This window comes from Mus pahari, chromosome 2, assembly GCF_900095145.1.
Source record: "Mus pahari chromosome 2, PAHARI_EIJ_v1.1, whole genome shotgun sequence".
Lineage (NCBI taxonomy): Eukaryota > Metazoa > Chordata > Mammalia > Rodentia > Muridae > Mus > Mus pahari.
Genome location: NC_034591.1, coordinates 67,522,139 through 67,541,626, shown reverse-complemented (window position 1 = coordinate 67,541,626; position 19,488 = coordinate 67,522,139). Strand labels below are relative to the sequence as shown.

General features: G+C 48.9%; 2 protein-coding genes across 12 annotated transcripts; one reads left to right on the top strand and one right to left on the bottom strand.

Annotated features, from left to right (window-relative positions):
• Window positions 1-951: 951 nt before the first annotated feature.
• Tmem176a (transmembrane protein 176A) lies at window positions 952-4,853 on the bottom strand. Of its 2 annotated transcripts, none has more exons than XM_021191131.2 (7): window positions 4,625-4,721; window positions 3,939-4,136; window positions 3,629-3,739; window positions 2,499-2,555; window positions 2,154-2,372; window positions 1,562-1,672; window positions 952-1,235 (listed from the first exon to the last, which is right to left on the bottom strand). In XM_021191131.2, the coding sequence occupies exons 2-7, from the start codon at window positions 4,134-4,136 to the stop codon at window positions 1,194-1,196; spliced, it is 738 nt and encodes a 245-aa protein (XP_021046790.1). In that variant the 5' UTR covers window positions 4,625-4,721; the 3' UTR covers window positions 952-1,193. The 2 variants fall into 2 exon arrangements, with proteins under 2 accessions (XP_021046790.1, XP_021046789.1); XM_021191130.2 differs by lacking the exon at window positions 4,625-4,721 and adding an exon at window positions 4,746-4,853 and having other exon boundaries at window positions 973-1,235.
• A 111-nt stretch (window positions 4,854-4,964) lies between these two features.
• On the top strand, window positions 4,965-13,017 carry Tmem176b (transmembrane protein 176B). 10 transcript variants are annotated; one of them, XM_021190781.2, is made up of 8 exons: window positions 5,211-5,348; window positions 5,880-5,972; window positions 8,534-8,724; window positions 10,491-10,601; window positions 10,862-10,918; window positions 11,155-11,385; window positions 12,215-12,334; window positions 12,701-13,017. In XM_021190781.2, exons 3-8 carry the CDS (start codon window positions 8,539-8,541, stop codon window positions 12,785-12,787), a joined length of 792 nt encoding a protein of 263 aa, XP_021046440.1. In that variant the 5' UTR covers window positions 5,211-5,348; window positions 5,880-5,972; window positions 8,534-8,538; the 3' UTR covers window positions 12,788-13,017. The 10 variants fall into 10 exon arrangements, with proteins under 10 accessions (XP_021046438.1, XP_021046440.1, XP_021046439.1 ...); XM_021190780.2 differs by having other exon boundaries at window positions 8,531-8,724; XM_029535069.1 differs by having other exon boundaries at window positions 5,219-5,348; window positions 5,933-5,972.
• The last annotated feature ends 6,471 nt before the right edge of the window (window positions 13,018-19,488 follow it).

Genomic DNA, 19,488 nt, shown 5'->3' with positions numbered 1-19,488 from the left:
ACACACACACACACACACACAGAGAGAGAGAGAGAGAGAGAGAGAGAGAGAGAGAGAGAGAATCCCTGTGTTAGCCTTCAGTTAAGTCCCAGTCTCAGAATTTTACAAGGGTTCCTCTGGTAGAAGCCTGTGTAGTCTCTCACTATCTCACCAGATGGGAATACAAGAAGTCACACTGTGTCACACTGTGCTTCCCTAGAGCCCACCTAGGATGTCTTTCTGCCTCTCAATTCTGAGGTGTATCTTTTTGATGTTATAGGTTATCCATGAATACAGACACATGCTGAGCCCTCTGGACCCTTCAGGAGGAATCCTGTTGTGCAGGTTCTCATGGAACCCTGATATAAGCTGCCGCCAGACTCTCTGGAGTCATCCTCCTGCTTCCATATGGCCTTTAAGGTTGTTCTTACATTCTTGATAGTATAAATATTGGAGATTTTTAAATATACAAATCATATGTTGTACTAAAGTTTTATATATTTTTACAAGACAATTAAACTGGGGTTTTTCTCACAATATATTGGCTAGCTAACTTGGGGGGGGGATAGGTTTTCAGAACCTAGATGGTGAGACCCATCTGTATTCCCAATACTCAGGAGGCTGAGACAGAAGGATCGTGAGTTCAGGCTTAGATGGTGCTACATAGCAAGTCTGCATCCTCAACAACCCCAAAATAAATCAGTAAGACTTCTGAAATGATTGTGTCTTGGTGTCATGTCTTGATTTTGCTCAACGTGAAAATAAAAACCTATTCATCCAACTACCAGACATCCATCTTCTTAAACCAGAATTCAGGGGACAGTCCCTTTCCCCCTCACCCTGCACACCCGGTCAGGTCAGCTGTTTGCAGGTTGCCTGATTCTAGAGCTGGGTAGGAGGTTGGAGCTATGGGAAAGCATCAGAGGCTGCCCTCAGACTGCCCTGCCTCCCAGATAGTGAGAACTCCCCAGAGTGACAAAGCAAGGACCTGCCAGCAATAACAGAGTGAGTTTATTATCAAGACGCTGCCCGGGAAGGGATGCAGGATGGTGAAGGATGAAGAGACAAGCAAGTGCTGCTGAGAGCTGCTGTGGTGCTGGGCGGAGCCAGGCAGTGGCCATGGCCCTGCTAGTGGGGGAGGGTCTTCTTACTCCTGCCTGACTCTTCTTCTTTCAGGCTTCAGAAGGAGGGACGCCCAGAGCAAGAGGAAAGGGTTAGATGACAGCTGCACCCAGCAGTTTCTTCTCCTCCGTTTCCTAAGGAAGAGGCCAAGGCGAGACGTTAGTGACAGGAAGAGAAAGGAAAACGAGGTTCTGTGCCCTAGGTGAGGTAATTCTGGAGCCAGCTAGAACCAGTCTCAGCAACATAGGACCTGTGACTAAAAGCGCCACCGGTCTCGGCTGGATGTAGCCTTCTCTGGCTTCTTTGGATAGGAGCATTGGTTGGAAACAGGGACTGTATTGGACAGGACACAAAGACATGATTCTTTCTGGGACTCCCATAATGAACTCCCTTTTTCCTTAAGCATCATGTCTCATGTGTACAGCGCCACTACCCCAGACATACCAACGAAGGGACTCACCGCCTTTGTGAAGAACCTTTTCCAGAGGTAGATACATACAGGGGTGAGAGAAGCCAGGAGCAGCAGCACCCAGACTCCCAGTAGCATAGCCTGGAGGCTCATGAGCAGGGTCTGAGAACACAGGGCAAAAGACAAGCGTGCTGGAGTGACAGCCCCACTCCCACCCCTCTCCATTCTCTCTCCTGATCAGGGTCACTTTCTAACCGTCACCTCCAAGTCAACAGCTTCTAGAATGGGGAGGGGTCATGGATATAGAGGATAGGACTCACTAGAAACCTTTTCCACTCTCCTCAGCAGCCTGAGCTGAGTGATTGCTTCAGGAAGGACACACATTGACCGTGTTGGAAACCCTTGTCATGTTTGCAACCCTGGGCCGTGCATGGTCTGTGGCTCATAGTGTTTCTTGCCTAACAGGATGTGATTCCCGCAGCTGTGGGAACGGTTTCTGATTTGTTTACTCACTCCTGCATCTTTAGAAACAATCACCAAGACTAGGAGGAAGGGGACCTACTGCTGATGGACTGCCTTCTCCCACTGGCCATCTTAGTCTCTCTGCCACTATCTGCACTTGCTCGTCTCCATGGCTGCTTACCTTTAGCATACTTGTGTAGTATATGCACAAGGCTATCCTATCAGCTTCTTCGGGAACTGGAGTGGTGCTAGGCACGGTGGGCCATCTGTATGAAGTGTCTCTTTGACAGACATCATCTCCAAGAAAGTACCAGTAAAAATTGAACTCACGAGACCCAATAACGATGGCAGCCACAGCCGTGCAGAAACTTGCCAGCGCAAGAAGGACCCTCATCAGGGCCTACATAGAGCAGAAGACAGCAAGATACCTCAAAGATTCAGTTTTAGCCAGCCTGTGTGTGATGGGGGTAGGAGGTCTAGCATAGCCTTGAGGCAGTGCCTGGGTCCTGCTTGGTCCTAAACTTACCCAGCAGGTACCACCCCGTTTCTTGTGAAGGAAGGCAACAGCTCCAGCTAGCATAGCCTGAGGAGAGATTGAACCAAAAGAATCAGTATAGAACAAGTGTCCATTGATTCCCCCGCCTCATTTCCTCTGTGCGTACCATCGGTAGTGCTAGCCACATGGCCTAGAGCATTTCCCCTGCATCTCAGATGTTCTGCTACGTTCTGATGTCTATGGTGGAGTAACTGTGTGGGACAGTGAGCCTGAAACATGGTTGTGAGGCTGTAGGGCACTGTTTTATTGACACCTAAGTGCACACGGTTAAGCCAGGTGGGAACCTTTCTATCCATCCCAACAGCCTTCTTTTAAAGTCACACTAAATTCTTCCCGAATGCTCCAGGGACCAGGGATCTTGTGGGTCAGAGTCCCTTGTTCTTGGAAAAGCTGTGACTGCAGAGCGTGACTTTAGGCAGCCTCGGGTCCAGACACTTGTTTTAGCAGCTGTTGGGTCCACCTAACCAGGATAGAAGAACAGGAAGTCTGACGCAGTTTGGTGGGCAGATGGGTCCAGATCCTATTTGATTATTCTATAACCAGTCCATATAGTTGTGCCATTGGATGGATTAGCGTGGTTACTTTAATCTCTCCCCTCAATAAATACATATGTTTTGTTGTTCTGAAAGTGGGGGTCTATCAGAAAGTTCTCTGTACCCACAACCTAACCAGCTCAACCTAACCAGCTCAACCTAACCTGCTGTCTTCTGACGAGATTCATCCCTGGGTCCCTAAGGAAGTAAGAGAGCCAGAAGACAATGCTTCCTGCCTGATGTGCTCCACTTCCCCTGTCTCGAGGCAAGCGTTAGAGGTAGGTAAGCCCTGAGAACCTTAACTGTTGATGACTACTGATGGCAAGGAGCGTCTGTCAGCCTGCTGGGAGAAGCATGGGACAAGAGAGAGAGCTGACCGGCGGCTGCGCAGGCGACCATTTCATCACTTGTCACGTACATAAGCGCCAAACTGGCTTACTTCATTCAGGTCTTGCTTGGCTACGCACTCTGGGATGCCATGTCAATGGTGGTGGTGGAAGGGAAGCAAAGGGAGCGCCATCCCTGTGCTCTCTGGACAGCCTCGGACCTTCATGATGCCACACTCACCGTGATCCCAGTCCAGAAGGGGGCGCCTTCAGTATACATGGCTAAATAATGGCCGATGTAGAGGGTTCCACCCAGAACCACACTCAGAGCCCCCAGCACAGTCTGCACCACCTGGAAGAGAGAGGACTTGAAACACAGCTCTCCAGCAGCAGGGCTGCCTCTGAGCTGCAACTGTGTACACACAGCGTGGACTGATATTTAACAAGAAGGCAAAATCAACTCAATGTCTTAGGCATAGAAGAGGCCAGAGGAAAATATGGCCTGAGTGAGGGTCCCTCCCCAGGCCCATCAAGCATGTAACTTCTCTCACCCAGGAGGCCACCAGCACCCTGCTGCAGCCCTGGCTCTGGGTGGAAGCAGATGCTGGAATCCTTAGTAGTGAGCATCCGGCCAGCAGGAGTTTGGCCAGAGCAGACTCCTGGTGGATGTGCACATCAATGTGGGTGGGTTGTGGGGTCTCAGGGTCCACCTTGCCGACGTCTGCAGTCTCCATGTCTGCGGACATCATCTGTGAGGGAGAAAAGGAACAGCAGGAAGAAGTATTTAGCAGATGTTTCAGAAGCGTCTTGGAGTTGGGGGCTAACAGAGACACAGAATGGCTGCCCCTGGCTGTGGAGCTGTATCCTCAGCTCTTTTGGAGGGTTGTCTGTCAGGGAAGCCGGATGCTGGAGCGCCCTCTTCACCCCACATTTGCTTGGTGCCCCACTGCCATGGTCTTCAGGGGCCTGATGTTTGGATCAAGCAGAAACCACACGACCTATCTCTCCACCCCTGACTGGATCTGTTCTCCACAGAGTTTTCTGAATTTAGGTCAGAGGCCAAGCCCCTTAAACAGTGTCCCCCTGTAACAGCCCCATAAGCTTCTGTAGCAATTATCTCTCCCCTGCCAGGGTCCCAGGGACGACCTCACCCGGAGGCCACCATCTCCTTGGATAAACAACAAGCACTGACTGACCCTGTCCCCACAGAATTGAGCGGTAGAGATGGAGGCCGTACCTGTTCCTGGAGGCACACCCCAGTGTGTCCATTCCCCTAGCAAGCGCTCAGGGAGCCAGACTGGAAGGATCTGGGTGGACTGGGAAACGGGCTACGCTAAAGTGATGGTGGGCTGTCTTACCTGATTCCTCTGGGACCAGGGGAGTGTGCAGCGGGGAAGGCCAAAGCGCACACAGAGGCGCTGGCTGTAGTTGAGAACTTTAGCCCTGGCAGGAGGAAGAACTTGGGTGGGAGCCAGAAGGGGAGGGCGGATGGGCGACCTCAACACTTCCTGGCAGGCAGCTGGGACTGAGGGCCGCTTCAGGGACTTTCCAGCAGGCCGCTCCTCACTGGGCACTGGAGAGCTGGGGAAGGTGGGCGAGGTGGGCACAGAGCTGGATTGGCACTGATTGATCCTGTGGAATCCTTTGATTGCACAGTGCTCTCTCTCCCAGGCCTGTCAGGGGTAGAGCTTTCTGAGCAGGTACAGGCCTGTGCCACCTTGGGTGCATGAGTGTCCCTGTGTCACCTGCATCCCTGCTACAGCAGGCCTGATCATCTACTCCTGCTGGAACCCCCTCAAGTGGGGCCCTTTCCTGTCAGCTACTTACTGGCAAACTGAGAGATTCCAAGTCAGGCCCCCATCCCTCCACCCCCTTCTTGCTCTCCTCTCTCTGGGGTCAGCTTTAAGTCAGCTCCTCCCAGACCTCTCAGTCCCAGCCCCACCCATCGCCGAGGACAGCAGGTGAGGCAGGACCCTTCGCAGCCCTGGGGTAGCCCCCTTTTGGAGCATAGGGTCCCTTCTTCTCTGGAGGAGTCTACCCTCAAGCTCCATCTTGGCCCAGGATGCTTCTCCTTTCTATCTCTGCTTTCCTGTAGGACTCTGGGGAGGGAGGGACATGGTGGACAGAGGATGTGACTCTGGAAACAGGGCTGAGGCTGGGGAGGTCAGAGTCTGGCTTTGCCTTCCATAGTTACCAGTGCCTCACGTCTGCGTTCTAAGAGCAGGGCCTTTGAGACCACGCAGAGGTGGGACAGCTGTGGGACGACACGGGGTGCTCCTTTTCTCTGTTTCTGGGTACCGGGAGGAGGGATATCAGAGAGCCACCATCTGGAGAGGTGCCAGAAGTGGTGAGCGGTTTCTTGGTGCCTAGGGCTTTAGTTCCTGCTCTGCAGAGGAAGCAAAGGGATTCTGGGTGGTCAGGGCAGCGAAAGCACTGGGGGTAGGAGGGGGCCAGCACCCAGACAACCGAGACTTTATTCCTGGAACCTCAAGGGAAGGCGCGAACCTGAGGCCTTCATTTGTGTTTCTCTTCGTCCCTCCTGAAGAGTTGTCAGGCTCCTGTGCGTTCGACTCCGAGGTGCACTGGTGAGTGGAAGGTGCTCTGTGGCCTGGGGGAGAGCACCAAGGGATGCAAAAGGAAGTGACTGGAGTGGGCCGTCTATATCCAGTCAGAACTGACGCTTAACCAGACTGCCCAGGAGAGCCGCTGTGTAGAACTTCTTTTGGAAAGAGGCAAGCCATCAGAGGGGCTAAACTGGCTGTTGTCAGCCCGTAACAGGAGACAGTCGGGAAGCTGTGCTAAGCTCTGTGCTGATTAGGGTGGAGGCAGTGCTGAGGAAGTCATCGGGCAGAATGTGAAGACCTCATAGGCCCACCTGAGGCCCTACGGAAACTCAGAGCAGTGGTTTTATTCCGTGGGAGAAAGGTAATATTTACCACAGTAGAAACTGTTTTGCAGAAATGACTACCTGGACCAGCACCATTGGGTCCTTGCCTCTGTATCTACCAAATTATGATATACAGTCCAAAGATCAACATCTCTTTTTAAATTACTACATGTTTGTAATTTAAACATGCCTATTCATGTGGGTATGTGAATAGGAGTACATATTGCTAACCGTAATTTTCAAATATAAAAGAACTTCTATGGAAAAAAAAATCAGGTCTTGTGAGGAGGAGGAACTTACAAAAGCATAAACTAAAAAATGCCTTTCAAAAGCAAATAGCCCGCCAGCCACTGAGACAGTGAGAGAACCAAGCCGGAGAGCCAGGCAAGAGGTTTTACTTGGAGAGAGTACAGGGGAATTGGTATTTTTATTTTTCAGACAGGATTTCATGGTGTGTACCTGGCTGGCCCAGAACTTGCTATGTAGTCCAGGCTATTCTTCAACTCACAGAAATCCACCTGCCTCTGCCTCCAGGGTGTTGGGATTAAAGGTGTGCGCCACCACACATGGAGGGAACTTTTTACAATACACACATTCCTATGCCTTGATTGTAGCTGTGTTTGGATGAAAATAGACATTTGTCAGACTTCAAGATAACCATTGAAAATGGAGCAAGTGTTTGCATTAAATGAAAACCTACAATAGAATGTGATATCTCTTAGGTAAGAAAGCAGAAGTAGCTGGCACACTCCTTGGAGGGCAGGGGAGAGCGGCTCCATTCTTGGATGACACTCCTATGTGGTCATTGCTACCACATCCTCGGGGGTAGAGGGTGTCACTGACTACAGCCACTAAAATGCATCCTTCTCACCCTGGTTGTGATACAAAGGGGTTGGAAATAACCTGAGTGTCTGTCAATAGGATGCTCTTTCAGTATTATGACAGACACACACATACATAGGGGTACTATGCAGTCATATAAATGGAAGCTTTGGATAGACTGGTGTAGGATGGCTCTAAAATATATGGGCACACCGATCCCTTGTTGTACAGGACCATGTATGATAGGTGGCCACTTGTGAGGCAGGGAGAGAAGGAATATGTTTACATACTCTTGTGTACAGAACATGCCACTGGAGGCTCTGCAGGAAACTGGTCATGTTAGTTCCCATATGAAAAGCAATGAGGCAACTGGGAGAAGGTACAAAGGAGGGGTTTAAGTTGTACTCTCTTTTATCTTTTGTGTATATTTGTATAGTCTATGTGCATGTATGTTGATATGTATCTGGGCACATGTGTATGTGTAGGTGCACACATATGTGTGTGAGCATGCCTATGGAAGCCCAAAGTTGACACTTCATGTTTTCCTTGATTAATATCTATTTAATTGAGGTGGGTTCTCTCAGCTAAATGCAGGGCTTAGCTGGCCAGTTTGCCCTCGGGATCCTGTCTCTACCTCCCACGTGCTGGGATCCCAGGAGGCCATCATTGAACCCCTATAGCTATTTTATCCACTGAGCCATCTCCTTGGCCCTCTTTTCAACTTTTTAACTAGTAAACGTATGGTGGTGGTGGTGGTGGTGGTGGTGGTATGTGTGTGTCTGTGTAAACTCAGATTCCTTTTCATCCCATTGAGTGAGACCCAAGCCAAGCTATGTTAGGCGGCCTTATGTTACTGTGAATAAAGCAACTTGAAGGAGGGTAGATGTATATAGGTTTGTTGGCATGGATTGCTGTTTTTTGGCGTTTTGAGCTGAGGTCAGGCCATTGCTCTGGCCCCCAGGCAAGGCAAATACAAAGGCAGAGGGAATGTGTCCTAGAAGCCACTTGCCTCAAGGTGGTCAGGAAAGAAAGACAGAGGGAAGAGGGGAGAGAGAGGGGAGGAATGAATATGGGGGGATAAGATGCTCTTCCAAGGCATACCCTATTGACCTACATCCTCCATCCCGTCCCCACTTCCTAAGTCTCCACAATCCACCCCCACCAAAAGTACCTACAACCAAGCAAGCTGCGTGAGCCTGTGGGGAGCACCACCTAGGAGCTCCGGACATTCAAACATTAGCATCCCATTAGTCCTTTGGGGAGGGGGCCCAGGGCCGTGCCTGCTGAAAGGCTCTACAAGTGATTTGAATCAGGGCCACTGTGAGCAGGGTACAGCTTGGACGATCCTCTTCACCTTGAGCCCCTGGGCCACTCCTTACTCCACTTTACCTTTCCTAACCCGTGCACTTCATCTATCCCTGTTGTTTTCCCCAGCAGGAAAGATGGCTCAGAGCACAGTGACTGTGAATGGAATCAAAGTGGCTGCCACACATCCCCAGTCCTCTCACATCAGCATCCACATCCACCAAAAATCTGCTTTGGAACAGCTGCTGGGAGCTGTGGGCTCCCTGAAGAAGTTTCTCTCCTGGCCTCAGGCCAGAATCCACTATGGGCAGCTATCTCTAGGGGTGAGAGTTCCTGAGGTGGCACAGAGGGTGGGGGACTCCCCTCTCAGATAGGGTGCAAAGGAAAGCGTGCTGAATTCCCAGGAAAGCACACAAGCTCATGGCTCCCCTGCCCTGGCCTTTGGGGCAAGGATTTGGAATTTTCTCTGCAGGGATTCGGATGGGAAGACATAACTATCTCTGGCGCAGAGGGGGCTGTGTCCGACAGAGAGTGGGTGACAAGAGAAGAGTTTCAGGGCTGTGAGATCAGTCTTCCCTTGAGTTAGTTCATGGGGGCCAAAGGCTGCAGACGCAAGATAACACTAACCAAAACCTTCAAGAATAGGCAGAGCAGACCCCTGAACCTGGAAGTCCTCAGCATGACTAGAGTTAAAAGTAGATCCAGTGACATAAGCATGGGGCATCTCACCTGAGAACCCGGTGTGATCAAGACCCTGAGCTAATGGGAACGGGCTTAGACAGGGAGCAGCAGGATACGGAAGGGAAAGAGCTTCCAAGGTAAAGGACAGCAAGGAACAGGGCAGCCAGTGCAGGAGGGAAAGGGGCTCACCACTGATTTTGCCAGAGGCCAAGAGTGACAGGGGGAGGAGCTCAGAACCAGCTTCTGTGCATGAGTTCTGAGCACAAACTGGGCTCAGGTTGCCTCAAAGCCAGGAGGAACCCAGGTAAGAAGATCCAGGCTCAGTGCTTGTGTGTCAGAGGGAAACAGGAATCCACATTTTCTAATGCCCCCCCCAACTTAGGATGGGATGAGTTTAATAAGGAAGAAACAAGGCCAGAGACATGCAGAAGTTTAGAGATGAGGAGAGCTCTGGAAGACAGGAGAGGCCATCCTTGGGGTGTAGGGTTCGGTACAATCTGATGGATGAATCCGAGGTGCCGGATGGGCATGCAGATGGGACACAGGTGTCAGTGACCGTTGGGCTTCCTAGGAGAACACACATCAGAGTTAGGGCTGTCTGTGGTTTGTTGGGGATGCGCCAATGAGATGAGAAGATCGGGATGGGCTTGAGCAGTGGGGAGCATCACATGGTAGGAGAGCCTGATGGGAAACTTCGTGGTTCAAGGAAATGGCTTTAAGTGCCACCTTGCTTAATGACTGCCTGGACGATTCCTTAAAGAGCCCGCCTTGACCTCGAAAGACTGGGGCATGTCCCTCACAGTAGGCTATCTGCAGCCACACCTTTTCCTAAAAGGGCTATCTGTGGCACATCTTTTCCCCCCATCTCATAAAACCTTATGTAGTCTATGCTGACCTCAAATTAGTCATATATCCAGGATGGCCTTGGACTTCTGAGTTCCCCACCTCCTCTTTCCCAATGCTGGGCTTACAGGCATGGATAACCTCATCAAGGCTTATCTGGATGGAATCCAAGGGCTCATGTTCACCCCCCCACACACACACCCCTCAGCACTGTCCTGTCTACACAGAGCTCTCACCATTGTGTTTGGATTTGAGGAGTTAGGCTGGGGTTGGATGCTGAAGGAGGTGCTAGATTTGATGGGACGATATTGCTGAGGGAGAAGGAGATGGGAAGGGTAAGAACTGGCAGAAAGTGATGACATTAGGGAAAGGTAATGAAAGGCAGACAGATGGAGAGCAACGCAGACCAGTGCGACTCAGTGGGTGCTAGGAGAGACCCTTCCAGAGTCAGAGCTCTGAGGAGGCCAAAGCAGAGGGAAAGCTGAAGCCCAGCCCCTGGGCTGGAGCTGTGTAGTTATCCCTGTGATGGGAAGGGAGTTGATTTTTTTCCCCCTCCTGTCTGCAGGTGACCCAGATATTGCTGGGGCTTGTGAGCTGTGCTCTCGGAGTGTGTCTTTACTTCGGGCCTTGGACTGAGCTGTGTGCCTCTGGCTGTGCCTTCTGGTCAGGGTCTGTGGTGAGTAACAAACTAGCAAGGAGCTCAGTGTGGCCCAAAGGAAATGGCTGCCTGGGGGCTGGGGAGGACCTTCTGAAGCACTTTTTTTTTTTTCCCTGGGCAAGGTTGACAGGTGACAAGTGTCCGCTGGCATGCTGCTTGTCTTTGGAGCCCTGCTTGAGTTGGGCTGTTCCTGGAGCTGTTGGCGGAAGTGTGGTGGGAACCCTATCCCAAAAAGGAAACTGGAGGCCATTTTTATTTCTGGTGTCTTCTCTTTCCAGGCAATTGTAGCTGGAGTCGGTACTGTGGTCCATGAGAAGAGGCAGGGAAAACTGTCCGTGAGTCTCAGCTTCCTCTATCAACCCTGTCCATCTCTACCCTCCAAAATGGCTACTCTTCCTGCACTTCTCTACCTCTTGTCCTTTAGTTAGCGATAAAATGGGTCTTTCCTGGGTTGGGGGTTAGCAGGGGCTTCCTGACACAGCAGCGGGGGGAAGCTGGGTGGGTTTGAGACTGTGATTCTGTGACTCTGCCGTTGAGGAGCAGACCCTGCATCTGGACCTCTCTCTTCCAGGGCCACATATCACGTCTGCTCCTCCTGGCTTGCATTGCTACAGCTGCAGCTGCTACCGTTCTGGGTGTGAACAGCTTAATCAGGCAAACCAGTGTTATCTACTACGAGGGCATCAGTTCCACATGCGACTCCTTGCAATCAAGCGTGGACCCTGGGTATGGGCCAGGGCGATTCTCTGACAACTCAGACTGGAAGACAGAGAGGTGCAGAGAGTACCTGAACATGATGATGGTGAGAACGGAACCCACACCACCCTCGCTCTCAAGGGCTGGAGCCCTGGAGGGCAGGAATGAACAAGCTCTGTGAACTTGGCCTTCACCCCAAGGCCTTTGGTTAGAAAGCTGTCATTGAAACTGGGGCGATTCTCAGACTTTTGTACATGAAGATCCCTGAATTAAAGGTGGGGGTGGGAACAGGCTGTAGGCCACCACTCTGTCCTTTTTATTATTGAATGGCTATTCTGCTTATTTACTTATGGATGCGTAAGGTCTCTCTCTCTCTCTCTCACACACACACACACACACAGAGAGAGAGAGAGAGAGAGAGAGAGAGAGAGAGAGAGAGAGAGAGAGAGAGAAGATAGATTTAAATGCCTCTTTGTTCATAGTTTCCATGGTTCTCTGGGGTGGCAGGGTCGAGACAGTTCACACCTGGGTTTTCCTACAGAGGTAGTGGGTGTGGTCATCCAAGAGCTCACTGGGGCTGGGCATGTGACAGGCAGGTAATGTGGCTCTTGGCTGGGAACTCAGCTGGGCTGTCATCCTGAGAGGCTGCAGCAGCTTCTTCATGTGCCTCTGACTTCCCAGTATAGCAATTAGGTCCCGGGAGCTTGTCAAGAGGCAGGAATTGAAGTTGCCAGACCAGTGAAGGGCTGCCCGTCGATGGCATGGTGTCATTTCCACCAGTCAAGCAAGTGGATTAGAAATGGTGGCCACCTTGTCACTAGAGGATGCCACCTGCCTTCCTGGAAAGTGTCTGGACTGTGTGTGGCTTTGGAAAGGTGGCGATGTGAATCAGGGAAACCGACACTTGACTGAGTCTGTTCTTCCTTTGCCTCTAGAACTTGTTCCTAGCATTCTGCATCATGCTCACGGTGGTCTGTATCCTGGAGATTGTTGTGTCCGTGGCTTCCCTGGGACTAAGTCTCCGAAGTGTGTGTGGCTGGAGCTCCGAGGCCCTGGTGAGCGTTCCGGAAAGGCTTGCAGGGCAGCATGGGTCTCCACAGCGGAAAGGGGAGGGGAACACATGGGTTTGGAAGTCCCCGATCTTCCTTCATCCCTCACTGTCTGAGGAGTGTGAACCCATCTCGTGTCCCAGATGGCTTCTGCTACCTCGTGCCTTTCTGTGACTGCCTTCACACTCATTCCCCACTTTGCCAAAGTCTGTGCCTCACTTCTCCTACTCTGCCCCTCACCTTTTCTGCTGGAGATCCCCTCCTTGTAGTCATTCCCTGTTGGTCCCATCTTCTGCTGGTTTCAAGTGTGGAAACCTCCTCGGGTTTCTTTACCTTCCATTCATTAATCTCCTCCTCCTATTATCTTTTCAGATGGAAGAAGAGACAGAGAAGAAGCTTCTTGGTGGGGATTCAGCACCTGCCTCCCCAATCAAAGAGAAGATCCCTGTTATCCTGTGATCCGCCCAAACCCACATGTGTCCCTGTCCAGAGTAATCCAAAAGGACACGACTGTTCCCAGGGCCTCTTCTGGCCCCGCAGCACACACCTGCTTCTGATGTAGCCACTCTTTCAGCCCTCTTTCTCTTCCTCTCTCCCCACTGTCCTCACGCCAATGTCCTTTCTTCCATGAACAGATATTATGTCATTTTCTCCAATGCTGATAAAGCAGAAACAACCAGAAAATAATACCCTCTCACAGCAAGGTGTGGGCTCTGCATTGAGACAGAAAATAAGTCAGGAAAGGCCGTTCCTCAAGTTGTCGTGTGAGCAGAAGAGTGGTGGTGGTGGAGCCTGATGAATACTCTGGCAAAAACAACTTGTGGGAGAAAGGGTTTATCTTATTATGCTATACGTCGTTTGGGGGTGTCAAAGCAGCAGGAGCCTAGATCAGCTGGTCATATCACATCCACAATCAGAAGCAGATAATAGTAAATGTGCACATACTAGTGCTTGTCTCTCTTTCTCTTCTCTTAGTCCAGGATTCCATGCCTAGGGGATGGTGGCTCCCATAGTGGATGGGTCTTTACCCCCCCAATTAACATAATCAAATTACTCCCACTCTCACCACACATACATGTTTATTGAGAAGCCCTTCTTTCAGGTGATCTTACATAGTGTCAAGTTGATTCTCCCTGAACCCAGTCCACTGCGTGCTCAGGTGTCACCTGCCATAGGCAGGCCTGTGGGTTTGGGTCTCATGGAATTAAAGACATATAATTTGTTTAGAAGGTGAGGCATCACGCCACAAAGAGTGTGAAGTGCCAGGTAAGAAAGTAGTGTGAAGTGTTTGTCAAGTTTCTGTCAGAGGTGAGGAACACAAGGAAGTTATAAAGATAATGTTCAGGAGAGAGGCTCTGATTGCTATTGGTGCTCAACTAGTTGGTGCGGTGCAAAGTGATGAGCATTCTCCTGCCTCAGTGTGCTCTGGCATTGTTGCCTGGTCATTAGCTAAATCTCAAGAAACTATGGCTTCCTTAGGCAGGAGTACTTCTTAGTTGTCTTTCATAGATGCCCTGAGTTCCACCTGCAAAGATTCCAACCCACAGTTTAGCAGGGGCAGTCCTGGATGCCTCAGAGGCCAAGAGAGGGCACAGTCTCATCAACTTCTGTGGTGGAGTTGGAGGTCATAGGCATTATGTGTTAAGATTACTATGTCCCCCTCAAAAATTTATGTTGAATGTGAAATCCCCAGTGGCTCAGAATGTGACCATGTTTGGCGATACAGGGGAAAGGCAGCCATTTTTGAGCAAAAAAGCCCCAAAAGAAAATTGTTGGTGACTCAATCCCAGGCATATTTTTATTAAGTCAAAAAGAGGAAGGGAGTATGTTAGAAAAAGGAACTGATGATGTCTCAGGCAGCAAGCCTATCTATCCTGGTACTATTCCTGAGGAGACATAAGTGTATATCTTCTCAGCACAGATAGGGAAGTAACAACAGACCAAAATAAGAATACCACTAAAGTCCCAATTTCCATGGCCCAATGACTTTACTGAGGTTGCTTATAGGAGTGTGTGTTAGGGGATACTTACAGGAACATAGATGGCTCAAAGGCACCACGATCATCTAAAACCCTAACATAAGTGACAATTTGTAAGACCTGGGATTATGGAGTTATCTACATGACTTACAGGCTGTTTGATGAGTGGAGAATTTTCTCTAGGCAGTTTGGCTGACCTAAGCCTCCTCTGTAATCTTCCCTGCTCATATAATTTTAGGGAGAGTGGGGCCTTGTAAGTTTCTGGAACTCCCTGAGACTTTTGAGTTGTTTATTTTTTCTATTCTTAGCAAGCCTTCCTTTAGGGCATTTTTGGTCTTAATGAGCTACCCTCCAGAATGAAATGTTCCTATTCAGAGAAATTTTTTCTGTAACTGTCATGACACTGTCACACTGGAGGGACTGTTGGGTTTCCCATTCACCTGAGCATTCTCTCTCCTCTGGAGCAGGACTTTTCCTCTCCCACTTGAGATACTGCCATTTCTGTTCCCACTCACAGTTGGTGACTCTAGTGCACCACAGGACAGCCCCATAAGAGTGACCCAGTCTTCAGTTTTGTATATGTGCTACCTGGGGTGACTCTGTACATGATGAGGAAGAGGAGGGAGAAACTCCAGTCAGGGAGAGAAAAAACTTAGTAGAAACCACACCTTGCTCTTTGAAATCATGAAGTTGTTAGGGGCAGGAGATGTGGTGTACTGAGAGTTCATACCCCAGGATGTTTTGATGCTAGCATCTGTTAAAGATATGAAGAAATCTGTAGGTTCATAGAAAGGAAGGTGAGGCAAGTTACCGTTCAAAGGCTCTCGATTAGGAGAGTCATAGCATTATAGCCTTAGACATCCATGGTGAGGCCTTCAAGTGGAAGGGCATTAGGAGAGATAGCTGCAATATACAGAATGATGGGGAATTGGAAGGAAAAATAACCTTCAACTCCTTTTAGTTCCAGCCATTAGGAGACTTATAACATTATCTCATAATTGCATGAAGGGGCCTGGAAGGAAAAGGCAAACATTTCTGTTCCAGAGGACAAAGGGAGTTTCTTGTACTTGGAGGCTTTCAGGGGTGGCGATTTAGTGTCATACCATGTGACCTAGCCTCCAAGCCACAAGGAAGTCTGTACATGTAACTCAAGACTCTCTTAGGCCTGGGCATCAGGGGTAGCTGGGATGGCTCTTGGCAACAACAGGGAGGGAGAGGACTCAACTCTCTGGGAGAATGCCAAGGCCATAGCAGCTCTCTGTAGCTGGCGAAGGTGGGGGTTGATTCCAGTGAGGATTCTGGTTAGAGTGCATGCAACCTAACAGTATGTAGATGTCACATAGATGGCCTCATGGGAGGAATTCACATATGGGAGAGGGTCACTTGAATTTCCTATCTTATTTGACTCCTGTTTTGTTGTTGTTGTTGTTGTTGCTGCTGCTGCTGCTGCTGCTGGTGATGGTTTTAAAATTATTCCTTTGTGTAGGCATGCAAGTGTGAGTGCCAGTGCCTGCAGAGAGAGGTCAGAAGAGGGCATGGCATTCCCTGGAAGCTGGAATTATGGGTAGTTGTGACCCACCTTGTGGGTATTGGGAACCAAACTCCGGTCCTCTGAAAAAAGCAGTAAGCACTCTTAACCACTGAGCCATCTCCCCAGATAATTTTACCTCTTTGTCATTCAGCACGAGATTTTGAAATAGAGTCTTTGTCCAAAGAAACAGGCAAAGCTGAATCAACATCAAAATCAAAGAAGGCATCATGTCCCTCCTTTGTTCTGTGGTATCAATTTCTGTTTCACTATTTCTGCCCCAGTCGTATGCAGCCGAGATCCCAAGAAATGCTCTTGGCTCTTCCATTCTAGAAAACAAACATCAGTTTGTTTGCCTTTTGTTTTGGTGGATTTTTGCACGAAATGGTCTGTCTCAGAGTTTAGCAACCCTTTTCCCCAATATGGGAGAGGCTGGCTTCCTGCCTAACTGGTTTCTCTTCCCCCATGTGCTCTGTGCCTGTCTTACTATGGGCCTCCACCTCCACCCAGTGAATAACGTAGAAACTTCTTTGGATATGTTTTTCTTCTCGGTAGACATGCCACTTCCCCTCCTACTTCTGTTTAGTTGGAAAAGCCAGCATCCATCTCTCTTCAGCAAGCCTTGCCTTGCCAGTAAAATTGTGTATACAGATGACTCAGGGTCCCTGATGGAGTCCTCAAGTTGTCTCCAGCCTGTTTATATATAATGCTTTTAATGGCATTTTTTAGATCTACAGGGCATAAACAGGAAAGGTTCCTCCTTCTCCCCCTTGTCCTCCTCCCTTCCCCTCCCTGTTTTTCCTTCTGTGTATTTCACTGGCTCTTGGGTCCTCTAACCTCAGGTTCAGATTCCAGCTTTTACAAATTGGCTATTAAAGGATATGCTTGTTGGTGTTTTTGTTAACTTGACACAAACCTGGGTCATTTGGCAAAAGAGAAACTTGATTGAGAAAAATGTCTCCATCAGAGGGGCCTGTAGGCAAATCTATGGGACATTTTCTTGATTAATGATTGATGTGGGAGGGTGACACCTACCATGGTCAGTGCCACCCATGAGCAGGTGGCCCTGGTTTTATATGATACCAGACTGAGCAAGCTATGAGGACCAAACCAGTAAGCAGCACCCCCGTGTGACCTCTGCTTCATTTCCTTCCTCTTCTGTGAGTTCTTGCCCCAATTTCCCTTCATCCAACAGATGTTTTTGGCTTTGGTTTATAAGCAGTGGGTGATGGGCACATGTACTGTGTACTATTATTGCTTAATCTGGGAAGTACTTTGGAATTTCCCTGCTCTTCACTGCATTTGCTATCTGGGTTTTTCTTACTGCCTGGAAAGTCACATTTAAAGGAGAGAAATCTGAGCTGAAGGCAGGAAGCCATTCCCTTGTGGCAAGATATATCTATACCCATATCATCTATATCTAATCTTTATTACCTTTTCATGGCATGTCTCTTTGGGTATTTCTAATAAAACTCTTTGCCTCCAACTCTGCAGAGAAGATTCCAGACTTTCATATCTGAAGAAGAGACTGAAAACAAAAACAAAAAAAAAGTAACAAAGCTTTAGGAAAACTTAACAAACACAATTCCCTTCTGAAGATGAAGATAGTCTCTAGGTGGCCACTTTAGGAGCAACTTGCTACACATAGGCAGTCTGCTGCCCCTTTAAATGGCTCTCAAAGTGCCTTTAGGGGTGTGGTCTGTTCTGATTTGCCTTGAACCTGCAGCCTTTCAGAGAAATGTCCAAGGATCATCCAAAAGCTCTGAGTCACTTACATATTTCTTTGAGGTGATCCATAATAACCTTTACTCATTATAATGCAAAATTCATCCAGCTGAGTTTGTAGCCACACCATTTGTTTGCTTATTTGTCAAATGTGTGACATATAAACTTGAACTGAGATAAACCAGTATCCCCACCCCCATCCCCACCTGTAAGAGACCAGACTGAGATAAACCAGGCCTTTAACAGCTCCCATCTGAAAATCATATGGTCCTTTGTTGAGAGCTGAGTCACCTCCTCCTTCTCAAGGCTGCTCGACCCCCATCCTCACAAGGCTGCTCGTGAGCTTGGGCTGTTCAGGAGGATCCGGGACTCTGAGATAAGCCGCCCAGCATTCCGGAACAGCAGCGTCAGGACTCTGAGATAAATCACTAGAAGTTTCAAGCCTGCAACTGGCATCCCCCCATTTGTCCTTCACTCTGTTTCTTTTGACCATTTCTCAACCCCTCCCTATTCCCCCTCACCGTGTTTATAACCAAACATTCAAGCCCTCAATAAACGAAGCCTTGACAACTCTTTGCTTGGCTTTACTCCCCTTTCTCACCTGGTTCATTTTCAGGCCCCCCCCCCCCCGAACCCATGGAGTAACGAGATCCCGCAGGCTCAGGATACCCACCCCCATGGTAAATGAAGCTTTCCTATCCAAACACCTGTGAGTTTCCCAGTCAAAGCATCTTGCTTTGTTTGTTAGGAAAATCCACTGCTTTGAAAATTACTTCTAGGGCTGCCCTTACTTGCTGCACAAAATAAACTGCTCTCTGCTCTTATGTCTCCTTATGTTCATCAGCTCTGCTGTCACTAAGAGATGAAGGCATTACATTTCTTCCCTAACTGGAATAAGACACTAAAACCCCTTGTCTCCACTTGGAGCATCTTTGTGATTTACCATTCAATTCATCTCTCTCTACTCCTTACTTCCCACTGCGCACAGTTTTCCTCCTACCTCCTCTGTTCCCTTTCTTCTCTGCACTTGGGAAACATTTTGTTATCTACTAATGTCCCTAGAAATTTTCATTTTAAAAATACAAGCATGTGTCCGTTGATCCTCATCAGGAAAGCTTCTTATTGCGGTAGATGGCAATGAATGCAGAGACCAGGACTGGTAAAGGTGCGAAGAATAAGAGACTGTGGAGTACCCATCCCAAAATGGGACACCTATATGACACCTCCTCCACCCATGCTTCAGGGATAATCACAGAAGGGGCAGAAAGATTATAAATGCCATTGGCAGAAGACAGCTATAAGGAAGCAGTGTTTTTTAGATACAGCAGGACAGTTGCACAAATGAATTGACAGCAGTTGAGACAGCATACACAAGACCTGCACAGGCTCTGGCCCGACAAAATTCCAGCATGGAGAGGGGAGGGGACACTGAATCCCATCCCTAGTGAAGGAGCTATCAGCAATTGATAGCTACTGGGAGAGAAAGTTAGTTTCCTTAAGGGTGTAGTTCCTAGTGGGTGGGTTGACCACACATTCAAGAGTATCTGGACAGCATGATAGGAAGAAAAATAAGAAAAATCAGGAGGGGGGAGGGGTGCCACGCCCACCCCAGTAGTGACTCACAACAGGTCTGAAAACCTGGACGAGTCCTGAGGGAAAAAAAAGTCTTAAGGAGACTCAGCCTCCTGGAGTCCTGGCATTTCCAATAATCTATATACACAAACCTATCCGCATGTTAGTATGGTGTATGCTTTCTTTCAGTATTATTAATGCCTTTAAAGATTGAATTTTTACCATAGGTGAAGTTTCCACCAGTGTTCCAAAGTCCTAAAAAATTCCTTAAAGCCAGGAGCTCAGAATTCAGTGAGAAGGTTACCTATTCATTAACATTCTAATTCACTTCTAGTAAAGACTGGTGAAACCGATTA

What these genes read in the sequence shown, in the direction of transcription:
- Tmem176a (XM_021191130.2), bottom strand. Translation starts at nt 4,136, where the DNA reads ATGATGTCCGCAGACATGGAGACTGCAGACGTCGGCAAGGTGGACCCT. An exon ending in AACGGGGTGGTACCTGCTGG is followed by an intron (nt 2,373 to 2,498) that starts GTAAGTTTAGGA and finishes TGCTCTATGTAG; the next exon opens with GCCCTGATGAGGGTCCTTCT. An exon ending in AAAGGTTCTTCACAAAGGCG is followed by an intron (nt 1,236 to 1,561) that starts GTGAGTCCCTTC and finishes CCTCTTCCTTAG; the next exon opens with GAAACGGAGGAGAAGAAACT.
- Tmem176b (XM_021190779.2), top strand. Translation starts at nt 8,539, where the DNA reads ATGGCTCAGAGCACAGTGACTGTGAATGGAATCAAAGTGGCTGCCACA. An exon ending in ATGGGCAGCTATCTCTAGGG is followed by an intron (nt 8,725 to 10,490) that starts GTGAGAGTTCCT and finishes TCCTGTCTGCAG; the next exon opens with GTGACCCAGATATTGCTGGG. An exon ending in AGTACCTGAACATGATGATG is followed by an intron (nt 11,386 to 12,214) that starts GTGAGAACGGAA and finishes CTTTGCCTCTAG; the next exon opens with AACTTGTTCCTAGCATTCTG.